A 24,233-nucleotide genomic window follows, 5' to 3' on the forward strand; every position below is an offset into this window, starting at 1 on the left:
CGACTGACCTACCAGGACACAGGTCCCAGCACGTCACCACGCACCACCGGTGACCCCTCCTGAGGGGCCCTCCCTCCTCAATGCTCGGCAGCCTCCGACGTCCAGGACCAGGAGCCAGGGAAGCCCCAGAAAGCTAAGTTCCCTTCGTTCCTTTAGCTGGAACAGGACAGGACGAGTGGCCTGACCTGGAGGAGGCCCTCATCTGCCTCTGCATGCAGCTCTACCCGGACAGCCCTTCATGGGTCCCCTGGGGCCTGTGGGAGGCATGCCACGTGACCCCGGCCACAGAAGCCTCCCACACGCGGGTCGGGTCGGGAGAAGAGGCTTTACTCTGACCTTCACTAGACGCGTCCTCCTCGTCCTCCTCGTCCTCCTCGTCCCCTGCGTCCTCCGCGTCCTCCTCCCCAGCTGCGAAGCTCCTGGAGGCCTCGAGCTCCTCTTCACTCCTTCCTTTCAGAAGAGCATGGATCCTCACGGCCTCCTTCCAGGGAACGCCGCCCAGGTCCGAGGGGGGCAGTGGGGGTTCCTCCTCCTCCATCTCGGACTCAGAACTGCTGCAGAAGTGACCACAGAACCCAGTGAGGGGGCCACAGAACGGAGGAGGGGGTGGCTCAAAGCCAGGGGCACAGGCAGAGGCTCCTGGCAAGGCACCTGCCGGGCGGGAAGGGAGGGACGACACCTTGGGGCCAGCGCACAGAGGGTGAATGGAGGGCGAGATGGGTCACACAGGCCGGGGCAGCCCCGCCAAGCACAGGCTCGAAGCTCGTGACCCTGGGGACCGAGGGTGAAGAGCACCTCCGCTCCCGTGGACGCACCATCTCGTTGGAGGATCCCGGGTGGGAAGAAGGGCCGCCGGCAGGAAGCGGGCTGGCAGAGGTGCTGCTCACAGGAAAGGGAGCCCCAGGCCCCGCTCCCAAACCCCACAGTGCAGTGTGCAACGCTGCGGGTGAGGGCGCCTGGACAAGCGCCCACCCTGAGGAGGGGTGCTCGCTGCGCGAGGGCCCCGACGCCTGCTCCCGGGGCTAAGAGCTCCCGCCTTGCTCAGAGGGCCTGGCCCAGCCGCCCGTGTCTGGAGGAGACCCTAAGCCCCGGGATGCCCTGCCTGATGGGGAGGCCTGACTCCCTGGGGCCTCCGGTCAGGATGGAGAGTCTAAGAACGTGGTTTGGGGTGAAGGCCTTGGGTCACCAGCGTCAGCCAACCCGGAGACCGGGCTCAACCACATTCCACAGGGAACGTGGACCCCAAGGCTCTGTGGGTGTCGTCACACATTAACACCAGGAGAGTGGCTCTGCCTGAGCCCGCAGGGACGGGAGCCGCCCTTCTCAGACTGGCCTCCGCGCTCCGCTCCGTAACGGAGAAGGGCCGTGAGCACAGCCCCGCCAGTGGGTTCTGTCCTGTAGCCTTTCTAGAAAATTACTGCACCCGAGGGTGGCGCTGGGGACTCCATCACTTTCATCGAGTCAGAGGTGAGGGTGGCCTGCAGGGCTGCGTCCCTCGACCCCTCACTGGGCCGCAGGGCTTTGCCACGACAACTGTGTGACCACGAGCTGGCTGGTCATGCTCTCCAAGCCTGTGTCCACGCCGGGAAGGGGGTGTGAACACCGGCTTGTAGCGGGTGCCCCTAGTGGAGTGAGACTTTACTGGCCGCATCGCGCTTGTGCTACACTCCGGTCCTCCAGCCATCCATTCGCTTGTTTACACATTTACACACTCATTCATGCGTGCACTCAGCAGACGTTTCTGAGCACCTACTGAAGCTCAGCCGCTGACCTCAGAAAGAAAGAGCGGCTCCTCACTGCCGGCAGCTCAGTCTGGCAACTCCTACTTCACTCATTCATTCAACTACAATTTACTGAGTGTCTCTGCCCACAGTGCCCTTCCTAGACGTCACAAAGCTGCCACAGAAAAGATCTTCAGTGTCAGGGGAGATAAGATGCGAACACCAGGACTAGACAAGGTGGCCGGTAAATGCAGGGCGGTGGGGGTCTGTGCGAGGCAGTTTCAAGTGGGAAGACATAAGAATGTGGACCACAGAAAGCTTGTCCTCTGGAGTTTGTTAGCCCTCAGTGTTTACTTAGCCATGATTTTTGCCTTATCGTTGTGATTTCACTTCTTTACACTTATTAACTAACGACAGCGTGTGAGCCCGTGTGTGTCATTTAACATCTTTCAAACGTGAAATCAGGGTAAGAATGCCTCCTGTGCTCAGCTCTAACCTCAGGTCGATTTGCAACACTTCAGGTGGACAGGGAGGCCAGCCTGCCCTCCTTCATGCCAGGCGCACTGGGGCCCCAGCTGTCGGCGGGCAGCTCTCTGGGGGGTGGGCTCAGGGCAGCCCCTCCCCGTGCCGTGTCATGAGGGCAGCTTGCGTGATGAGGCCCTACTTGAAGCTGTGACAGCTCAAGGACCACGGAGAATAGCAAGGGAGGCACAGAGCACAAAAACAGGGCGGAAGGTCAACCATGCTTCTGGAGTGCCACACGCTTCTAGAGATGGGACACAGGCAAGCCGCCCTGCCTGCCTTGGTGAAAGCGAGAGAGATGGACAGGTACTGCCAGCTGCTCCTCCCCAGGCATCACCGTCCACGGGCCCTCAGAGCGGCCCTCCGGGTCTGGCTAGGCTCCTCACGTCACGTCAGGTTCGCAGTGTGAAGTCACTACTCAAGGTTCATCTTACGATATGTTCTCGGGCTGCCCCCAGCGCCTGAATCTCTGGGTCTGGCCTTTGAGGGGCAGGAGGAAGGATCTGTGTGAGGCACATTCCCTGCCTGGACTACAGCCTGGAACACTTCCAGGAGGCAGAACCCCTACAGCAGAACAAAACACAAGACAACCGACTTCCCTGCCCTTTAGGGAGGAGAGGAAGACCACAGGACACAGCCTCTCCAGAGACACAGAGCCAGAAAATGTAGTCGTTAAGACGAGCTTTCCACGACAGCAGGGATCTGCTTCCACACTTGTAACTCCATCCTGCCCCGTGGCTATTCGATCCAGGCAGCCTCCCAGGCCACACCCTCTCTTATCGCTTGCCTAGCACTGCCGAGATGGGCAAAAGCAGATGAGGGACGCAACCAGGAAGGCCAGGCAGGCTGCACCCGCGTTCACAGGGTGGGAGGTGGTCCCTGTGAAGCCCCTCAGCAAAGCCCATCGGCGGAGCTGACACGTCCCGCTGGAACCACGGAGCGGAAGCCTCCCCGCTGGGTGTAGCCGAATCACTCCTCCCACAGCGCCTTCCCCGAACCTCCCCAGGCGCCGTCTTCTCACCGAGCCCACGGTGGGCTGGCAGGAGGACACAAAGTCAACGGACCAGCTTCTCAAGGGACAAGGTCTGCTCCAGACTTAAAAGAGCCGCAGAGGAGCAGATCCAGAGAAGAGGACGTGCTTGGAGCACGAGGCACTTCACATGGATCAGCTCAGCTGATCACACAGTAGCTCAAGGGCACAGCCACTGTTATCATCCCCGTTCCCACAAATGAGGAAGCCGGGCTTCCAGAGGTGGGATGGTCTGGGTGAGAAGTCAGGAACCCCCAGCGTCCGCCCACATCAGGTCACCCCGTCAAACCCAGGAGGAAGGTCACGACCCGGTTCCTGGCTGCCGCGTCGACGTGGGAACTCGGGCAGCCGCCGCGGATGGACACCACCTGAAGCTGCTGGTGGCTTCCCTTTTAAGTTAACCCGCTGGTAATCAGAGCGTCTCCGAGCAACGCCCCGTCCTGCGCGGCGGGACAAGGTCCTGCCCACCCTGCCAACCCTGTAAGCACTGAGCCGCCTGTGGAGGAGACCTGCCGGGTCCTGCGATCTGCACGCGGTGGAGATCACTCCGCGCTCAGGCCGGCACCCTGCGGGTGGAGGGTGAGAAGGGGAGCAGTCAGGTGTGCCTCGCAGGAGGGGCTGTTCCTCACGCTGTCACCCTTTGGGCTGGCCTGTCTCCTGTGACCTTCAGGGAGTCCTCTGCAGCCCTGGCTGCCCGTCTGGGAAGCACACCTGGGCTCCGGCCCTCCCCGACACAGGAAGGAGAAAACACACGGAAACCAGACCAGCCTTCTCCTGCCCCGGCACCCAGGCTCTCCCAGAGAAAATGCAAGTACTGTTTCCAGGGTCCCCTCTGGAAGATGCTCCTTCCCGCCCCTCCAAGGAAGGGTCATGGAGCTGATGAGGCCTCGGTCGAGATTCTCTGCTGGTGCGAAGGAAACCGCAAAGATGATGGGAATCGCCTGGGTATCTGTCAAAACAGGTGTTCCTGGTCTCCACCCCATGCCCACCGAGTGAGACCCTGGCAGGAGCAGGGCCAGGAATTATCCTTCGACCAAGTGTCGCACGTGTCGCATCAGGGACATCTGAGAAATTTAGAGCAGTGGTTCTCAGAGCGTGGTCTCCAGACCACAGCACCAGCCGGGAACTTCTGAGACATGCAGATCATGGGCTCTACCCCAGACGGACTGGGACAGAAACCTCCCAGCTGTCTGTGCTCTCACGAGCCGGCGGGTGATTTTGATGCAGGCGAAGCTTGGTCACCACTGCCCCAGGGCAAATTCGAGGCAAGCCCGACTTCTGGCACTTAAACCACCTGTTCAAGGAAACCCAAACAGGAATCACCATCCTGCCGCTCCTAGTGAGGGTTGCCTGGGCTGTGCCTGGATCCACAGGTAAGACAGTGATTACAGCAACTGCCCACCGGGTGCAGACACTGTGCCCACTACTTTATTTGGTTTAATGCTTAAAGCAAACCTCTGAAGCGCAGTGTCCTTTGCAGATGAGGAAAGGAGGGCAAGAGAGCGTAAGAAACTTGCCGCCAACTAGCAGAAGGTGGAGCTAGGCCTCAAGTCTGGGTTGTCTGCCTGCAAAGTCACGCCCCAATGGCACCCCGCGCTCTGCCCGCACCGCAGGCGCCCGAGGTAAGAGGAGAGTGAATCCCCGCTTGGACCGGTCAGTTCCTGGAAACTCTGTCATCTCTCATCTTCAAGTCCGATGACTCCCCAAGGAAGGATGGAGGCATCTTACGGCTTCCTTGGGGAAGTGAGCTCTGGCGCCGCACTCTTATGAGACCGTTGTTACACTTTACATAGCATCCACGCTTAGTGCTTTTTCAAATGCGAACTTGAGTACGATGGGGTATTTACTACACCACTGGGTGCTGACTGACCTATCCTTCTACCTCACTGCTGCGAAGGCTGTGACTCAGCCTTCCTGCAAAGCCCAGGCTACATCACCTCCACTCCTGCCCCATAATCCCTCGGTTTACAGATCACAGTGCAGGAAATGTTATTCCTGCAGGACAGGGTCTGCCCATGTCACCGAGCCCAGCCCTCCACTCCGCCCCACCTCGGGAGCGCTGCGTCCTGAGGGCGCTGGTTGGGAAGGCTCTGCAAGGGGGGCTGCAGGGGGTCCGCCTGTCCTGACTCCACTCCACCTGCCTGTCCTGTTCTCTTCCAGCCTGTAGGGTCTCCTGCTGAGCCCTGACTTGGGCACTGACCCCACTGACTCAGGCAGGCCTGCGGGTGACGGGAATGCGCGGACAAGGACAGAGATGAGGGGGTGTGTGGGGCACTTTCCCCAAAGGTGCACGCGGCTCAGCCGGCCGGCACCACGCACTGCGAGGTTTCTGCCTCTTTCCACACACGGGAGAAAGAAAGAAGCCCAGAGCGATGAGACAGCTTCCCCAAGACTGCACGGCGACCCGGTGGCTGAGTCACCCCAGAGCCTCCATGGAACCCACCCCCAGGGGCACGGTTGCCGCCCCCGCCCCGTGGAAGCCCCTCCCCCGACACATCTGTAAACACCAGCCCAGGGCACATTTTTTCTGTTCCTTTTCAATGAAAAGCAGGGTTAAGGTCTTGGTAGGTGCTCAGTAAGTACTGAATCTCTGAATTAAGTCAAACAAACTGGTCCTTTCTGACTAACGAGACGGGGAGCTGGGGCACCAGGCGGCAGGGAACATGGAGAGCCCTGGATGTGGACCAGAGACCCTGGGCTTGAACCTCAGTCAACCCTCCATCCTGGTCCTGGTCACCATCGCTTTCCTTACCACGAGGGGGCAAGATGCACATCCTATATATTTCACAGGCCCCGGAGGACGACCAGCTGAGGAGTTGGACGCTGGAGTCCGCAGCCAACACCTACAAGCACCTACACGTGCCCAGCTCTGTCCCAAGCACCTTCTACCCCGGGACACTCGCACAACTCTGCAGGAGGCCCTGGTGCTGCTGCCCCTCTCACGGACGAGGGGACAGGCAGAGAGGTCACACGACCGCCCAGTCACGGGTCACGACGCAAACCCAGGCCGTTGGGCTCAGGGCCCCGCTCCCCTGCCCGTCACAGACGCAGCCCCACAGGCTGACCTGCTGGCCGCGTCCTCCTCCGTCCCTGTGTCCAGCACACTGCTCAGGTTGTGCTCGGCCTGCGTCTCCTCGGGCACCTCCTCCAGCCCCTCCGCCTGCCGCACCGACAGGCGGTAGTTCTCCAGCTCAATCCTCTCCGGGGTGCCCCGCAGCCTCTTAGCGATGCTGGGCTCCTCCAGGCCGTTCACGCTCGGGCCTGCACGACAAGCAAGAAGCAAAGTTCTGGGATCAGCGACAGGGACGAGGGAAGGAACTTCTCCCTGGAAGGAGGGGCAGCCGTCCCACGAGGCCAGGGAGCCGGACACGGCAGCAGTCAACAAGGTCGGGCCCCGGAGAGCCCAGAGGTCTCTGGTGTGAGGGGGCAGAAGACAAAAGACCCCACATCTGCCCTACAGGGACGCGACAGCCTGGAGAGCAGTGCACACTGGCCAGGGGGCAGGGGCAGGACTGGCCCTCAAGGGAAAGCAGCCTGTTGAGAAGGGAGTCCTCTCTGCTGCCCCACCCCCTCGGTCCAAGACCTGCTGTCCCCCGACAAAGTCCAGGACCCGCTGCCCCCCATAAAATGGTCCAGGACCCAATGTCCCCACCCGCTTGGTTCAGGACCTGCTGCTGCAATCCCATGGTCCGGACCTGCTGCCCCACCCCATGGTCCAGGACCCAGTCGAGGTTCGGGCACTGCATCTGGCTGGTCTACTGAGGTGTCCAGGTAAGCTATTCTGCAGAGCTTCTCACACTGTGGGTTTGTCTGTCTCACGTTTAGATTCATGGCAAGACTTTTTGTTCCACGGGAACACCTTGTGGACGACTCCGGGCTCCTCCCACTGCACCCACGCAGGACAGTCAGGCCCCCTCGGTCCTGGTGACACCAGCTGGACAGCTTGGTTGAGCTGGCGCCCACCCACGTCTCTGTGGTAAAGAGACCTTTTCCCCTTTGTAATTAATAAGTAATCTGTGGGGTGATGCGGAGAGACCCTGGACTACCTGTTCCCAGAATACCCACGTCAGGGGGCTGAAGATCCACTGATGACCCTGCCTGGTCAATCATTGCTCTGGGAGGCCCACGATGGCGGTTTCTAGACTCTATCATTCCTTTGCGAAGAAATCTGAGGACTGGGCTTCCCTGGTGGTGCAGTGGTTAAGAATCCGCCTGCCAATGCAGGGGACACGGGTTCGAGCCCTGGTCCGGGAGGATCCCATGTGCCATGGAGCAACTAAGCCCGTGAGCCACAACTACTGAGCCTGCGCTCTAGAGCCCGTGAACCACAACTACTGAACCCTCATGCCACAACTACTGAAGCCTGTGCACCTAGAACCCGTGCTCCGCAACAAGAGAAGCCACCGCAATGAGAAGCCCGCACACTGCAACAGAGTAGCCCCCACTCGCTGCAACTAGAAAAAGCCAGCGTGCAGCAACAAAGACCCAACGCAGCCAAAAATAAATAACAGAAAGAAAAGAAAGAAGGAAAGAAAGAAAAGAAAAGAAAAGAAATCTGAGGCCTGCGATGGGCTCGTGGACTCTGAGGTCTCAGGTGTCTGATGTCGCCGTCACACATCCCTCACCTCCCCCATCTCCATCGTTACCCTTCCTAATACACCTTGTGACCCCACGTTTGGGCAGAAGAGGCCCACCGACCACTCTCCTGTGTCCACTGTGACAGGACGTCACGTGTGGTGCAGAGTCAGACAGACCCGCTGAGACAACGGACTCCGCCAGTGACCAGCTGAAGGACCTTAGGAAAATCACACAACCACTGAGAGCTCGCTTCCTGATCCGTGAACAAGGACAATCCCACGTCGCGGGATTGTGTGAGTACGAAGTGAATTACACACGCATGTACGCGCATTTGTGCAGGTGCCACCTCTGTGTTCCGTACACTCTTGCCTCCCTCTTCTAGGAGTTAGGTGATACAGCTGAGGTCCAGGAACATTTTCACCACCAATCTGTACAAGTCCATTGCATCCACCTGCCCTGGATTGCAAACGACAGTTACTGGACACAGAAGGAGGGAAGAGGCTCTGAACAGAGCAAGCAGCACCGGGAAGGGGCCCAGGTGGAGGGACGCAGGCACCGGGGCGGGGCGGGGCACAGGGCCTTGCGTCCTGCCAGGGCAGGCACCTGGCTTCGGCGACACTCTCGGCTTTAGGGACCGACACTAGGTTTAGCAGGTGAGGTCACGCCAGCCAGTGTCAGGTGGTCTTCAGGCGAAGCCCAGAAGCCCCCTGATGAAGGGCTGAAGGACGGGGTGGGAACACTGATTTAGTAACTTTTGTGACGTGAGAGTTTGTGCAGAAAATGTCTGGAAGGCTGGGCCTTCTGTCATGCGCATGTTCCGAACCTCCTTGTAAAATCATTAGAAATAACCCTGTGAATGCGGGCAGTCACGGAATAAAGTCTCAGCGCATCTGCTGCAGTGACCAGGATCTCCCGCCAAACAGCACCCTTCAAATCACTAGAGATTCTTTCTGAAAAGCAAGACCTGGGGCGTGTTCACTTACAAATGCAGGTAAACGTATAACCATGGGGTCTGGGCACGAATCCTGTGCCGTGTGCACACATCTGCCCGTCCCGGTCTTGGTGCCCCGGGAACCTCATTTTGGACACCCCCGGACTATCCTTCAACACTGAGCTCAGGGCCCCCGAAGTGTGAGCTCTGATGCTGGATGAGGGCGTGTGGAAAATTAGGAAACACGTGGTCTCCAGATGACAGCATGAAAGAGGCAGGGAGCACAGCAGATGGACACGGTCTGGACAGTCTCCACACCTGCCCCCAGGCCCTCCAAGGGCACAGGCTCTAATCGCGGGGCCAGCCTTTCCAAACACCAGCCTTCCTGGCCTCCCTTCTCCTCATCAAAACCCAGCTCGATAAAGACAAGGCCAAGGGTCCCCGACTACAGTACCACTTGATTCTGTCCTTCCCATCGTGTATTTTTGACAACTGCCCTTAAACGGAAAGGGAAATAAATGGGTGGCAACTACCTGAGCACAAAGTTTTGGGGAATTCCATGAATCTGGAATAAAGACCAGTATTTCTTTTAGATGGTAGAAGAAAAACAGAGTAAGAGCTGTCACTTAAGGGAAAACAACTCACATCATCAGTTCAGACTGAGCAATTTCAAGGTAGAGAAGGAAAACACTCATGGGAAGACCCTTGGGGGAAACGCACAGTGTCTGCCAGGAATTCCACGAGAACCTGGGGAAACAACACAGGCTAAAATGCTCTCTACTCCGAGCGCCGCAGGCCGGGCATGGCAAAGAAAGTCCTCATAGGGATGGTTCCAGGCGTGTAGAGGCGTCAGGGCTCGAGCACACACGCGGGACCACGGGAGCATGGAAAAGGGGCGCGTGGCCCACCCAGGGATCCAAGGAGGGCGGTCTGGAGGAACACGAAGGTAGGCGCCAGCTTTAAGGTAGGTAACAGTTTGCAAATGAGATCACCGAGGTTCAGAGACAGTAAGCTGCCCAAGGTCACACAGCTGGTGAGCGGTGCGGCCACGACCCGACCCAGGAGCACAGCGTCTGCTCAGAGGCCTGGTGTGCTGCCGCCAAGGCGCATTTCCTTGGAGTCCTGCTCTGCCTTCCCCCGCAGGGGCGTCTTCACCACGATCTCCTCCCCATCATGACCTTCATGACGAAGGACAGAGACTCCATGGAAATGTCCTGGAGCAGAGCGTCTGGCGTCTGGAATGACATCCTGCCCTCCTCCCAGCGTCAATTCTCTGGAGTTTCCATAGGCTGCATAGAGCAGGGGATCACCCAACCCCAAGCCCATAGGCTGGGGCTCTGGGGAGGGGAGATGTTAATTTAATACTGGGCTTGGCCACAAGCAACAAAAACGAAGCCAGAAACACTCAGATCATTCACACATCGGTCCCCACAGAGAGGAGGCTGTGGGTCGTGAAGCCCAAGACATTCCCACTGGAGACACTGTAAAAGGCGGGAGGGCTGGAGTCACTCACTGGTCAGGCCCCAGGCCCCTCTGGTCTCCACCCACTTTCAGCGACCAGGGAAAGCAGGATGTTCCCTCAGGGCCGGGTCCCCATGGAGGCCGTTTTCCCAAAGGGAAGGTGGCACTCAGAGGATGCTCGCCAAGTACCCCAGATTCACCAACTGCCAAAGCGTGCTTAGCATTCCTGGGCCATAACCTTGAAATGTCATGGGAAATTCAGACAAACAAAAACCAACAGAATCAGCATCCTTGACTCTCTGTCCTGAGCAGAGGGCCATTGGCCAGACTAACCGGATGGTGATGGTAAATTAAGACACTGAAGGAAGTAATGGTGGAGGTGGCCTTGGCAGTGGTTCTGACACCGTGACAGAGGACCCCCACCTGCCGCCCCCGGGTCCCCGCTGTCTCGTCAGCTTCGGAGGAGCCCAGGAGAGCAGAGGCTGCAGAAGGGCAGTTTGGAAAGTCAGAGTGAACCAGCAGGGTCAGGCCAAGACCCCCGGCCTCTCCACGTCACATGCTTTTCATGTGGCGACACACAGGGGCTTCCCAGCTGAAAGTGGGATGAGGGATTTGGGATCATTCCTAGGCTGACGGTTCCCTAAGTCCAGGCAAGCAGATCTCAGGTCACTGGAGGCCAATTCCAGCTCCATAGACCGAAGGGAAACAGCTCCAGGATCTGGGTGGCACCCTAAATAAGAGAAAGGCTCTGAGCCTGAGTGACGGGCCCTGCTCTGGGCCAGTCACTGCCTGTGTGAGCTCCGTACATCATCCTCAAGCAAATATCTTCCTCACGGGAGAACCTGCTCTCAGCTGACGGACGAGCGCTGCCAAAGCCCTTGGCAACACGCGTGAAATCACCCTGGGGGAGAGGTCGCCCTCCTCATGAGGAGCCCCCGTCCTCACGGGGCTGCGAGGGGGTCCCTGCTGCAGTTCTGCGGCAACGCGTGGCCACCCCGGGACAGGACCGCTGTCCGGACCAGAGACAGCTGCCTCTGTGGGGCGTTGCCTTCGAGAGGGACCCCGTGGCGTGAGTGGCCCGGCGGCCCCGCGGGGAAGAAGCAGCCCACTCCCCCCACCTCATGCCACTCAAGCTGCCGGCTGAGCTGCCGCTCAGCTGTCCGAGAAGCAGGCGGCCGCTCTGCCCGGGACCCTGTCCCCGCTCGCGTCCGGCAGGACAGTGGGGTCTGGTGTCTGCAGGAGGAGGAGGCCCATCTTGGGGGAAAGGCTCACTGGGGCTGCTTCCACGGCCTTCTCAGAAGGGCCCTGGGACAGCTGGTTTGGGCCTCAGCAGACTCTGCTGGGCCGGCCGCACGCCTGAGGCCTCGCACGGCGATTTCTCCCTCTGGAGGACACCGCACACTTCGCCGGCGCTTTGGTTCTGGAGGCCAAAGGAAGGAGTTTCCAAGCACTGCCTCGGTGAGGTGACTCCGGCCCCTGCACGTGGACCCTCCGACAGACTCTTCTGTGGTTTCCTGCTGTCGGGGGGTGGGGTTCACTGCATGTCCCGAGGTCACAGGACAGGAGGGTGTCAGATGCTCCTTTGCTCGGGAAGCAGGTGATGAAGGAACAGGGACGAACGGCTGAGTCAGGACTGTGACGTGAGCTGCACGCCCCGCCGCTGGGCACTGCCGGCACTATTGCCACCCAGGGTTCTGATGTCCACAGGCCCTAGAAGACCGGTCCCGGACGGCACCCGGGGCTGTGTGGCTGTGCAGCGAGGGACGGGATCGCTAACTGCCCCTCCACACCCAGCGTCTCCTCGTCATCCGGGGGACCGCGTGCTCACGTGCGGCACAGAGAAAAGCGGGTCACGCGGACGCAAGGGGGAGATACTGAATTACCAAGAGTCGGGCAGTGACCGAGAGGCCGAGGACGGGAAGCGCAACAGGGACAAGTCAGAACTGTCCCAGGTAACCCACCAGGTGGGAGGTGGGAGCCTGCAGCCCGCAGAGTCCCCTCAGGAAGCTGAGGGGCTCGTCCATCGCCACAGCCCTTGGCTCCCCATCTGCAGGATCCCAGGGGACTTTTGCTGTTACGTTAGTTTCCTAACATGACGTGACTTTTGCTGCTATTAGTACATCTCCCAAAGGTGTCTTTTTGGCAGGTGGAAATCCTGGCACACGTCACTCTAACTGGCCAAGGCAAAGAGGTCTCTTTTAAGGCACGTACCCGAGTCTCCATTAAAAAAAAACACCTTACCAGGGCTTCGTGTAGCTTCTTGATAACATATCTTTCATGTGTCGAAATATCTCAGAGATGAAACTCGACTTGACCCTTAACAGTCAGCTGGGTCACCCCGCAGAATGGCCACCTCTCTGCTGTCTAAAGCGCTAGGGTCTGCTGTGTTTTCTCTTAAATCCCACAGAGCTGAGCTCTAGCTGCAGTTCTGCTGTTCCCACCTGGCCGCCCACATGCACACACCTGTGCACACATGGGAGCCATGGGTGCGGCCGGCAGATCAGGAGGGTCCCTACAGCTCAAGGTAAGGGGCCTGTCCACCAGCCCACTCGTGGGGCTAGCCTCTGAAATCTTAATACGAGGCGGGTAAAGATAAGGGTGGTCCACAGGTCAGCCCAGCCCGGGCCTCTGCCTGCTGCTGCTGGCCTCTCCGCACCCCCAGGGCTCTAGCGCACCTTCATCACACCATCCACCTCCTGAGTGCACCCCAAAATGGAGGGTCCGCTGCACAGGGCTCTCCCGGCCTCCTGTGGTTCTGGTACCATCAATGCAGCAGAGCAAGTGTTCGGTAAAGCGTCTTGAATAAACAGTCAAGATGGAAGGTCTCAGCCTGTATCTGAACTACAGCAACACCTCACTACACTTTTAAGGAATTGGCTGGACATAATCTAGTCTCGGTTTCCTCATCTTGACACACAACACTGAGGGCCTCTGCGTGTCTCAAGGAGCTTGATACTGTTCCAGGCCCCAAGAAGATACTGTTCCAGTATCAAGGAGCTTGATACTGTTCCAGGCCCCAACAGCTTGATACTGTTCCAGGCCCCAGGAACACCACCTCTGTGAAGACAGTAGCCGTTCCCTTAGCACCCGGGACAGAGAAATTCCTATGAAGATGCCAACGTCCTACAAGACTCCACGGAGGAAGGCTCTGAAAAGACACCATCTCAAACGACCTGATGTCCTAAAGGCATGTCCTCGCTTCACCGTGGAGAGCAGCTGAGCTCCAGGGAGCATCTCGCGCACTGGAGGACCAGACCCGTACGAGCACGCGGAGGGGAGAGGTGGGAAGGGAGAGAAGGACCACGAGTCTGCCCACCAGGCACTGCCAGGTGATGAGCTTCCCCAGATGTGCATTTAGACTGCACCCCTCCCCTCCGGGGCACTTCAGTCCAGAGTGCATCCCAAGCTGGCTGCGAGGGGCTCTCGGGGGGCCAGCTGCACAGCCCCAGAGCGGGCTTGGCCTCTGAGCCGTGGAAGGTGGGAAGCGAGGCCCTGCCCATAATCCAACGATCAACAGGGACAAACCCACCTCGCGACGAAAGGCCCTCTGCTCTGCGACAGGCTCCTTCCAAAGACAGCATCTCTGCAACGGCCTCCCCTCAGGCACCGCATATCTGTTGTGGGAAAGGAGCCAAGCTCCTCCAGCAATGCCCACAAGCACCATCTGAGGCGCACCTCGGCGGCCCCATCACACCTGCGCTCTCATCTGTCAGCCGGTCCCTGAGACTTCCGGGCACGGGGGCCTGCACGGCTGGTGCTGGGAGTTCAGAGCCCTCTCCAGCGGCCAGCCTGGCACCCACGAAGCACTATCCCTGCGCCCACTCCAGGCCGGGAGGTGGCTCGGAGCCCCTGGGGGCTTGTGGGGAGCCACACCGTCCCCAGGCCCACGTGTAACCCTACCTCTGCCTAAGAGAAGCTATAATCCTGCACTGTCCTCTGACTCTCACGTGGGTGTTGAAATTCAGCTTAATGTCAACCTATCCAGGACTGCTTTTCTTCCGCTGCTACAGTGAAGAGCCCCCAGGGTGTCGTGGAGTTAGCAGGTGACCTCACAGCCCATCCACGCAGGCTGAGGAACAAGCAAGGCCAAATTTAGCCAAGCCCTGCAGAGATTCAACGCCCACTGTCTCAGGACCAGACACGGCCAGCCCTCCTCACTGTTCTGTTTCCCCAAATCTCTGCTGGCTGGGAACACATCCCAGCAGGCCGTCCGGTCCTAACCCCGCAGGATGCATCGCCCAGTCAGCAGAAATAACCCTAACTCACTCTCACTCTGATTATGCCAGCATTTTCTGGAATCTCCACCAATGTTCAGAGTTGATATTCCTGTAATCCTTTTAAATAAACAAGTTTCCACGTTTTAGCTTATTTGCTCTTGACAACAATCTCATGAAGTAGAGCAGCAGGGAGCTTTTTTTCCATTTTAGGATCTTAATAGATGGGGAAACGGAGGCTCAGAGAGATGAATGACCGAAGACAGCAAGGATAACAGGCTGCATCTTCTCTTCAAGATCTGTGCTTGCCCCCTTTAGACCCAGCTCTGCTCTCCGAGGCTGTGGTCACCTCAGAAGATGAGCACATTCTGGGGCGCAGGGCGATTCACTGTGGTTCAGGAAAACGGACTCCTGTTCTAAAACATTTCCTCGGTGTCTGACAGCACACACGGTACCGGCACGGCTGCCAACGTGTACACCGCGTCACGTGCTGGGAGGCGTGTGCCCACAACCTAACAGGGGCGGGTAGGCCACTGCTGTCCAGTGTGGTCTGTTTCACTTTCTTTGTCCTCACACACTCTCTTCCCTGGTCTCCTACAGGAACAATCAAATGGAGGCTAATTTTACATTTAGGGCCTGTCCTTACTTCTCTTGACTTTAGTCTAGAATGGTGGTGGTCAACCAGGTGATCTTTTCCTCGGGGGTCACCTGGCAATGTCACAACCTGGGAAGGGGGGTGTCCTGAGATCCAGTGGGAAGAGGCCAGGGATACTGCAAACAGCCAACAACGCACAACGAAGAACTATCCGTCCAAACGTCAACAGTGCTGAGCCCGAGAGCCCTGCCTGGAAATCACAGCAGACTATCTCCCACCTCTCACTGATCAGGCCAACCGGCACACCAGATGTTGGACCGTGGCCCAATGGACAAAGTCATTAGGACAGAGCAGTGATGCTGCCACCAGAGTGAGGCATCCTGAACCTTGGAGGGCAGCGCGTGGAGGGCCTGTCGGGAAGGGCCGTGTGGGGCACACAATCCCTGTGCCGGGCAGACATGCCCCGCCCTTCACTGTCCTTCGGTACAGAGGAGTCTCTCTCTCACGGAGATGCTGTCCGTCCCACCGTCCCCCGTCCACCCGCCCAGCCCTCCGGCGTGGGGCCTGGGGACAGAGGCCAGGTGCTAGAGGCTGACAGATACGTCAGAAGGCCTGCTCACTAAATCCAGGGAGAAAAGCAGACGTGGAAACACGACGGGGAAAAACACTGCTTCTTTCTCCGTGTCCCCAACTCTCTTCTTTTTCCATTTTCCAAAAACATCCTCTATGAGCTCGCAGGGCCCGTCATGACACACCTGCCCGAGGCTGGGCCTGGACATGCTCAGGCCTCCCGAGCTGCTTCTGTGCCCAACCCAAGTTGATCCAACACGGCAGAACCCAAAATGCTCACTGCAATGACATGCACGCTTAGCCCGGATTTAAGCGTCATTTTACGTGAGTGGAGTCTGGAGCGGCCCAAACTCCGACAGGTAAGAATGTCCGTGTTTAACTCCTGTCATGGGTGATTCTGCTCAAAGTGTCAGGACAGAAAGAGGCAGACCCTCATCTCTCCCTCTCCTCTGCCAACCCCACCCAGGGCCAGGCCAGGCAACGACTGTGAACGGCAGCTGTAAAGCATCAGTAGTAAGAGAAGGAAACTGTCAGCTCCACCACCCCCGGGGCCTCTTAGAGAAGTGTGATAAAACGCGAGCGTAGAGGAGAAATAAGCAACAGGCGTACAAGTCAGAAGTAGCTAGACTGTTGCCCGAGAGCAGCACTGAACACCATCCCGGAGCACAAGCCCGGCTCCTCCAGACTGACAGGGAGGTTCCGTGTGGAGGGACATCTTAATAGCATGACTTTAGGCTTGGTATCGTTTGAACTGATCAAAGAGTGCTGATACGGAGAAAATGAAAAGCAGTCGATTCAACATCATTATTCTCCTCCTCCGTCTCTTCTGATCTCCCCCTTCACATACCAGTGATGAAACCCTCTGCTCTGGAATCTACCCTCTTTGCAAAGGCACATTCCCAGCCCTGGGGTCGCCGCTAAAAATCTGGGGACACGTATTTCCTGGAAATAACCAAATGCACATTCACAGATGACACGGGCGTTCGTGCGTGTTTTTAGAAAGTCATCTTGGCGGAGCCGACACACAGCTCTCTTCCCGCTGCCCCGTGCGGACAAGCTGAGGCTGGAGGACACAGGAGTGGAGGGGGCGGCACTGTGCACGTCCTGTACCGACTCCACCCGGCTCTGCCTGGGTCAGTCACGGGGCCTCGATCCAGTCTGCAAAATGCTACCTTCCTCACAGCCTACGGTGTGATTAGATGAGGGATGCGTATACAGAAGGCGTCTGGACAGTGCCTGGCACACAGTAAGTGCTGCACACTAGCTGTACCCCATTACGCGTCTTCCTGAATTGTTCTCTATGAGTTCGTGTGACATCAGCCCAAGGGCAGATTCACCAGTATAAACACTCGGGGGAGACTGACAGCAGTGAGCACACTTCAAGTTTCACTCTCTTTTTTTATCTGAGGGAGACTCCAACAGAAGCGGGTGCTCTCCCGGTTGTAAACACGATGGCCCCTTGGCGTGGTATTTGCAGTCGCCCGGAGCACGGCTGTTGGCTCTCAGCAGCCCCCGAGGGCAGCAAGACTCTGGCCCTTCCTGCACGCAGGCAGCTGGCCAAGCTCCGTCGCCCCAGGGCCCAGAGCCTCCACTGGGGCTGCCTTGCCAGCACCCGGATCCCTGTGTTCCTGGGCCTCCAGCAATGCTGATGCCCCACTGAAGGCAGGCAGGGAACTGGTTTAGAGTAATTCACAGGAGACAGAACCTAGGGCAGAGCCTTCTCTTCTAGAGGAAGAACGTACTGACCCAGATAAGTCTGCTGGTGGCAAATGGTGGGAGGGAAATTTTACAGCTGGTCTTCTCCAGCCTGGTCTTTCTAGATTCTGACTCAATTCTAGAAAACAGGGGAACAAGAATAAACAGGCTACTATAACCGTATTGTGACAAAATCAGCTGTTCTCCGTCGGCACCAGGTTGAGCTCAGGTGCCTTACAGACTCTCCGCCCTCAGGTCCCTAGTCACACTTTTCTTTGGGTCTGGTCTCTGAGCAGCCGCAAGGCACCAGGAGGATGACAGTCTCAGGAAGTCACCTCCACCGATGCCCAGCTTTATTGCCCTGGAAGAACACGAGAACTGAACGAAAACATGTTTATTTAGGCCTCTGCACTGAAACAGCCCTGATTTCATTGTGTGTTTGAGGCCCAGGTCCTTCCGGAGCCCCAACCCCCGTCTGGCAGCACAGGTCTGCAGGGGCCCCCAGTAAGGCCGAGCTTTCTTGGGGAGTCAGCTGTGATGGAGGCCCAGTCACACCGGGACCCGGGGCGCAGGAACCGCAGAGAAGCAAGCAGGTGCCTGGATTGCAGGGCCCGAGCTCTTCCGGTAACCGGGGCCCCTTAACACAAAATAACCACCAAAGACCTACAATTCCAGGCAAAGACACTATGAAACAACAGTGACACAGTGGCAATAACCCTGACATTTTACCAAAGTACAGAATAGGAACTCATACCAGGGACAGTTTCATACGACTAATGCACAGTCACGGCAAGCTGGTGAGTACAGATATAGAGGTAAAGAACACGTAAGAGGCAACAGAAATTCTGACTCAACTTTAAGGATTTTTCTAGCAATCACTAGCATGGCCCCAGGAGTCTGTTCTTAGTAGGCAGAGCTAGGGCCCCGGACCCCCTTCTGCCGGAAGGTATCCCCAAACTGCCCTTTATGCCAACGCCCCTCTGTGAGTGATGGGGGGCAGTCTAACCTCACCTGTGGACACCATCAAGGGCGAGGTCAGGTTTGCTTGGCTCGGGTGTAGGGGCGCCTCAACCTCTCACCCACTGCCCTTCTTGGAGCAAAGCCTCGCTGACCCCAGAGCAGCTGTGGAGCGAGAGGCGTTGCCCCAGCGCGCACGCCTCCTCCCCGCAGGCCCTCAGGACGGATCTACTCGCCGGCACTTGCTGGATGCTTGGCTGGATCGAGGTGCCAGGTAAGGCCTGGTTTTGGAGTCTTGGTGAGGTTGTAGAGCTCTGTGAAAGGGCCTGGCGTTTGGGGAGGAGTCTTCCTGAAGCTGTCTGCTGGCTATTACACCCCAGCAAGGCCCGAGCGGGGGCTTGTCTTCAGTGGGTCCCTCGGGACAGGACGGGAACAGAGGGCAGCCCATTCTCACTGCTTCCTGCGCCCCGTCGCACGCAGGAGCCCTCCTGGGCAGTGTCCCAGTGAGGGAAGGGCCAGGGAACAGATGAGAAAAAAAGAGAATGGGCTTCAAGTTTCAGAAAGAAACTCGACCCAAAGGGAGCTCTCCAGGGTCTTCAGCCCGACTCCTTTTTCTCCCAGCCTTCTGCAGGGCCCAGGACAGACCAGACTGACTGATTTCAGAGAAGGGGGAGGGTGGCGAGCAGGCCGGGAGAGGCAGGCGCTCTCCATGCCGGGACCAACTCCCAACCCAGTGATGGTGCTGTGGCCACACAGGGACCCAAGGGGGCCGCCGGGTGGAGGGGAGGCCGGGAGGCCGCCTCACACCAGGCCGCCATCACCTAGAGCACGGTGGGCGCAGACTTGGCGCTGAGCGCCCCCCTCCAATGTGCCCTCTCCTGGCCCCATTCAGCACCCAAACGGCTGTGCCCCTGTGGTCGGCGGGCCAGCCGGCATCAGAGGCCCCGCTGCCAAGGTCACAGTGTGTGTGTGAGAAGGGGGCTCAGCCCTCCAGGCTCGAGCAGCCAAGCAGAACTGGACCCCCTGCCTGTGTGTCCAGGTCACAGAAACAGACAGAGCTGGGAGGACAGAGCTGGGAGGACAGAGCAAGGACCGTCCCTGACGCCAGGCAAAAGCCTCAAGGCAGCGAAGAGGCGCCCAAGCGCTCCGGTCCCCACGGTACCAGCTAGTCGGAAAGAGGAGGGCACGGCCTGGGCTCAGGCAGAGGCAGGCTCCGCGGAGAGCTTTCTCCTTCACCTGCTCCCGCCTCAGGGCCCTCATGCTGGATGAAGGAATGGGGGACACAGGTGGCATCTTCCTCCAAGCAAGGAAGCAAAATGTCTTCCACCATGCCCCCCTCAAACAGGGGCCCTTCCACTAATGGGAACCTGTATTTTAGGTATAAACACCCTGTTTCCCCATTTTAATACACCTACGTTCTCTCCCGAGCCCAGCCCAGGAGTGAGAATCCTGAGGTACCGTGGTTTCACGCCCACTCCTGAGACCTGCTTGAGCGACCCCTCCCCACCCTCCAATCAGGAAAAAGGGGAGGAAAAGAAATACTCAGAAACCTGAAGATTGTTTGGAATTTATTCTCTTAAATAAGAACGGTAACACTTGTTAAAAAAAATTAAAAGCACAACACCTTAGTTTCACAATAACGGAAAAACAAAGTTACACAATTAAATAAAAACAACTCACAAAGAAACACACCAAAACGCACAACAGCACAGGTTAGAGACGAAGGCAAAGGCGAGGCTTCACGGCAGGAAGGCCGGAGACGGACAGGTGCACCGTCCCTGGCACAACTCTGGCCTCTGTACCACTCCTGGGGACCCGCCTGCTGCCTGCCCCCGCCCTCTACCCCAAGCTTAACAGATCAGGAAAAGTGGGTGTAGAACTCCTTAACTCACTGGCCAGGCCTTGAAGGCCATGCTGAGGCCCCTTTCAGGAGAGACTAAGGATTGCACTGTCCTACAGACACACTGAACACCAAGAGACAGCAGGGAGCTGTGCTAACAGACCCGCGCCTGGAAGCGAAGCGGTCCCGTGGGGTTCCTGAGCGAGAGCCCTGCTCCCCTGCTTTGTCTAAGTCACCTTGCTGGGGTGGGGAGTGTGCACTGCTCATGTCCGGGGGCACTTGCCCCCGCGGTCCCCACCTCCCCGGGAACACTAAGCCAGGTCAGTGGCATGGTCCCCGGTGTAAGCCAGAGCCCAGGGACAAGAAGCCTGGGGAAGCGTCACTAGTACTGTTACCACCACTTAGGGCACAACATATAAACGTGTACTTGTAGACATGAGACTAAGCCAGCGCAAACACATGTGCGTATACGTATGTGTTCGCACATCACTGTCCACTTGGACTCTTGGGGTGGGGTTGGAGAGCGAAGCTGGATTTGGAATTCTCTTTGCTTTTCTAAATAGGTTTTCCAGAAATGCCTATAAGGGAAGAGGGCTTGGGAAGCAGTGGGAAGATCCTCCTGACGGCAGGAACCCAGGATTGTACCGCGCGTGGCTATTCTAGCTGATGTGGGAAATGCCTGCGTTTCCTAATGGCTCATTCAGCATCCAGACTACGGAACCCAAGGGTGACCGTGCAGGTGTGTCTGGGGACGCGGCAGGCGGCAGCCACAGCGAGGCAGCCTTTTATGTTAAGATCATCTTTCCGTAAGACGACAGACAATGAAGCCTTTCTCCCATCCCATGTCTGTCACCTGTACTGGAAGCAAAGCTCTTCTGTTCCCTATGATACCCCATGCCTGTACGCTTCAGTTCTGGTTACCCACTATGTGAGGTGCAAAGGGGATTCCTCTGGATGAAAAAAGGATCTAAAAACCTTCAACTGAGGGTCTTGTATTCAAGGGCACAACATCCCACTGGGGGTTTTCTTTCTCTGCCTGTTGTTATCCAAATGTTTCCTAAAGTCAGGGCAGGTACTATGAGGCCAGGGTAAGAAAATCTGTGCCAGGTCCACTGACCTGCAGCACTAAGTATAAGAAGCTTGGAAACAAAGCACTTACTGATTTTGAGAACAGCAGAGAGGGTTTCTACATGAAAAGCACGTTACAAACAAAGATGCTAAATCAGGCAGCAGCTGCAGGCCAGGGGCCCAGAGACAGATGACGCCGGACCAGGTTCTAACTCGCGGGTTGTGTTTGTTTTTTTGGCAACAGCAGTCGTTTTGGTGTAAGAGAAGAACATAAGGGAAGAGAGGGAAATGCCACAAGCTAAAGGGGGGCACAGAGCAGTGCCAGCCACAGCCACGTCTCCTCCAGACGACCTCCTGGGGGACGTGGATCTGGGGCGTGAACCATGCTCCACGTATTACTCGCTCTGCTCAAAGTGCAGCCCAGGGGACGTGCCCAGAACCAGCCTGACCACAGCCGTCCACAACACATTTCCTGAAGCCCCGAAACACCTGAGTTTTTCTGAAGCTTTTCAAAAGGAAGTTCTAGTTAACCAATCAAAGCTTTGGTTTGGGATTTAAAGAAGGGAATCCTTATTAAAGGAGAAAAAGAAACCGATTTCCTGCCAGCTAGAACATACACCCACGACCCTGCTCCTGTTCTACGAAGGGGAAGTGCTGGTGCTCCGCGGCACGTCCACTTGGAACCGCGCTCTCAGAAAGCTCGGGCCTCCAGAGGCAGGGACTCACTGGACCCCAGCGGCCCCGGGTGCTGGCCTTGCCACTGCCTACAGGGCACCTCCAACTGGGCTTCACATCCTGAACCCCTCATGCTGTGACAGGCGCATCACCTTCAGAATCAAGAAGGTCCTCAGGACTTTGATTCTGTCACCACAACCCCAGCTCTCATCTTCTCTCCCTGCTTCACAGAGTGGTCCTCTTCTCTATGGAACGCTTAATTCTCCACAACTGCTAAAAACCCAAAGCCCACTATGCTTTCAAAGCAGGCAGGCAGAGACGGCAAACTGAACTGGACAGAGTGCACGACGTTGGCTCAGGAACGGCCTGACCTCCACTGGCTTCGCTCTTCTTCAGATGCCCACAAAGAGAGCCGAACGTTTTAGTTGTTTGCTGAGCACCCAGGTGGTTCCCACCTGCTCAAAGGCACACGCCCTGTCTCTACCAGCTCCCCTGTTGCAAGGGCCGTCAGCACTTCTTGAAAAAGACAGATTATAAAGGGGCTCAAGGGGTACCAAGTCATTTGTAGCTTAAACATGGCTATAAAATATTGGTCCAATCTGCAGGGCACTTAAAAACTTGCCTAGATTTTATCAGGACACACATAGTAGCAGAAGCTGAGTTCACCTAAACTCCAGTCACTGCACCCAGGGGCACTGCCCAGCGTCTGGGACACCTTCCTACCCCAGAGCAACACCACGGGGCCTGCGTTAGTTCCGGAGCACAGGCGAAGGAGCAACTCTGCTAACCTCCCATTTGAAGGCTCAGTGGATAACTTTTCTCTTCTCCCATTTTGGAAATTCCACTACCAACTCCCTCTCCATAGTTTCTGGCCTTAGCTGATAATCTTTAGTTTTCAATATGGTGATTTCTGTGAGTTTGTAAACGGTTGCTTGAGACCTATTTGCTCTGAAGGGAAGAAACTTGTGACAGGTGAAAACAGGGCCCTGACGACTTCCTCTCCGACTGGCTACAGTGACCGTGGGCTATGACCTGTCGGGGCTGCGCAGGGCATCAGGACCACCCACATCTGTGGAACTGTGGACACACGTCACAGGCTGGTTTGGCAGGGAGTAGGGAGAGGTGATTTTAAGGAAAAACCACAATTCTTCACAAGAAGTCTGGTACCCATGAGCCCTTCCTTCTCCTGACCTTCGAGACCAGAACAAATGTGTTTTTAGATGTGGGGTGGTGCCACTCACCTCCTGACACAGGAAGAGGTTAGTGAAAGTGGGACCAATCAGGGCCTGATCCTCGTTAGGAGTTCAAATGCCCCAAAATGACCAGGACAGGGCATGTCCCTCAGGGGTTACAGGTGAGGTGGGACAGCAGTGGCAGCCACCTAGACACCTGAGCAGGGAAGAGGATGGAGGATGTCCAGTTCAGGTGGACACACGTTCAGACCTTGGGGCCTTTTCACAATTCCACGCTCTATCCAAGGAGCCCACAGCGAGGGACTACAGGAAGGCCCCACTGCCCTGGGTCATCACTTGGGTCAGTGCTAAAAGCAGCCTGTTTTGAACTCCTGTTCCCTAGACAGGGCCTGGGCCAACCCCCCAAGGTATCTGATGGATGTGGACAGGTCCCAGGACTCCAGCAATAAAAATGAGATTCTGAATAGACAGTACCGAAGCCTGGGTGACGCCGCTCACCAGACGGCACCCCTACTGGCTCACGGTCGGCCAGTGAAACTCCCCTCTGATTTGTACCAGCACCTCCGACAGGCCATAGAGAAAGGGGACTCCGAATGCAAGCAGCTGGCACATGAAAAAGGAGTCCAGAGGGTTTTGGGCCACCTGATGCCCAATTGAAGAAATGTTGCTTTGGAGGTGCTGGCTCATCCCCTTGGCCTTGTCACAGAGGCCGAGAGAGTGACGCGCCACCCAGCCAAACAAGGAAGTGAGGCTACCTGGAGTTCTCTCGGCAGGGCTGGCACTGGTGCTGGGCTGTCCGTTGGTGTCTGCAGCAGGGCTGTCCTGCAGGGGTCCCCTGGCCTCCTAGGAAAGTCCACAAGAAGAGGAAGAGTGACTGAGTGAAGCACCCACATCTCAGGAGACAATGACGCCTGGCTGCTGGTCTGCTGCCCTCACCAGGAAACCCAGAGCCGCACCAGGGCACGCTTCACGTCCCTTCCCCCACAGGCTCTCTGCAGTCCGCAGAGGCCCTCCTGGAAGCATCAGTCAACTGCACGCCCACAGGGCAACACCACAGAGCGGAGAGAATACACAGCTCACTTGGAAAGACAGATGCGGGAGCTGATTACACTCACTTTTTTTTCTGTAAAAAGAAGGTTCTTAGATAAGTAATTCCCAGAATATAGAAAGTTCAAGGAATTGG

At 57.3% G+C, this 24,233-nt stretch overlaps 1 protein-coding gene across 3 annotated transcripts in view; it reads right to left on the reverse strand.

Moving 5' to 3' along the window:
* MICAL3 (microtubule associated monooxygenase, calponin and LIM domain containing 3) overlaps positions 1 to 24,233 on the reverse strand; it is a 177,031-nt gene that overhangs the window by 36,668 nt on the left and 116,130 nt on the right. For 2 of the 3 annotated variants that reach the window (XR_013830666.1, XM_079938411.1), the window contains exons 22-24: positions 23,806 to 23,893; positions 6,339 to 6,534; positions 337 to 554 (exon numbers count right to left, since the gene is read on the reverse strand). Coding sequence is in view for 2 of the 3 variants with exons in the window: in XM_079938411.1 (XP_079794537.1) it covers positions 337 to 554; positions 6,339 to 6,534; positions 23,806 to 23,893 (502 nt within the window). In the remaining variant the exon portion in view is untranslated. Of the gene's footprint in view, positions 1 to 330; positions 555 to 6,338; positions 6,535 to 23,805; positions 23,894 to 24,233 lie in introns of all 3 variants that reach the window. The other variant, XM_079938413.1, reaches the window with a different exon arrangement.

This window comes from Stenella coeruleoalba, assembly GCF_951394435.1.
Source record: "Stenella coeruleoalba genome assembly, chromosome: 11".
Lineage (NCBI taxonomy): Eukaryota > Metazoa > Chordata > Mammalia > Artiodactyla > Delphinidae > Stenella > Stenella coeruleoalba.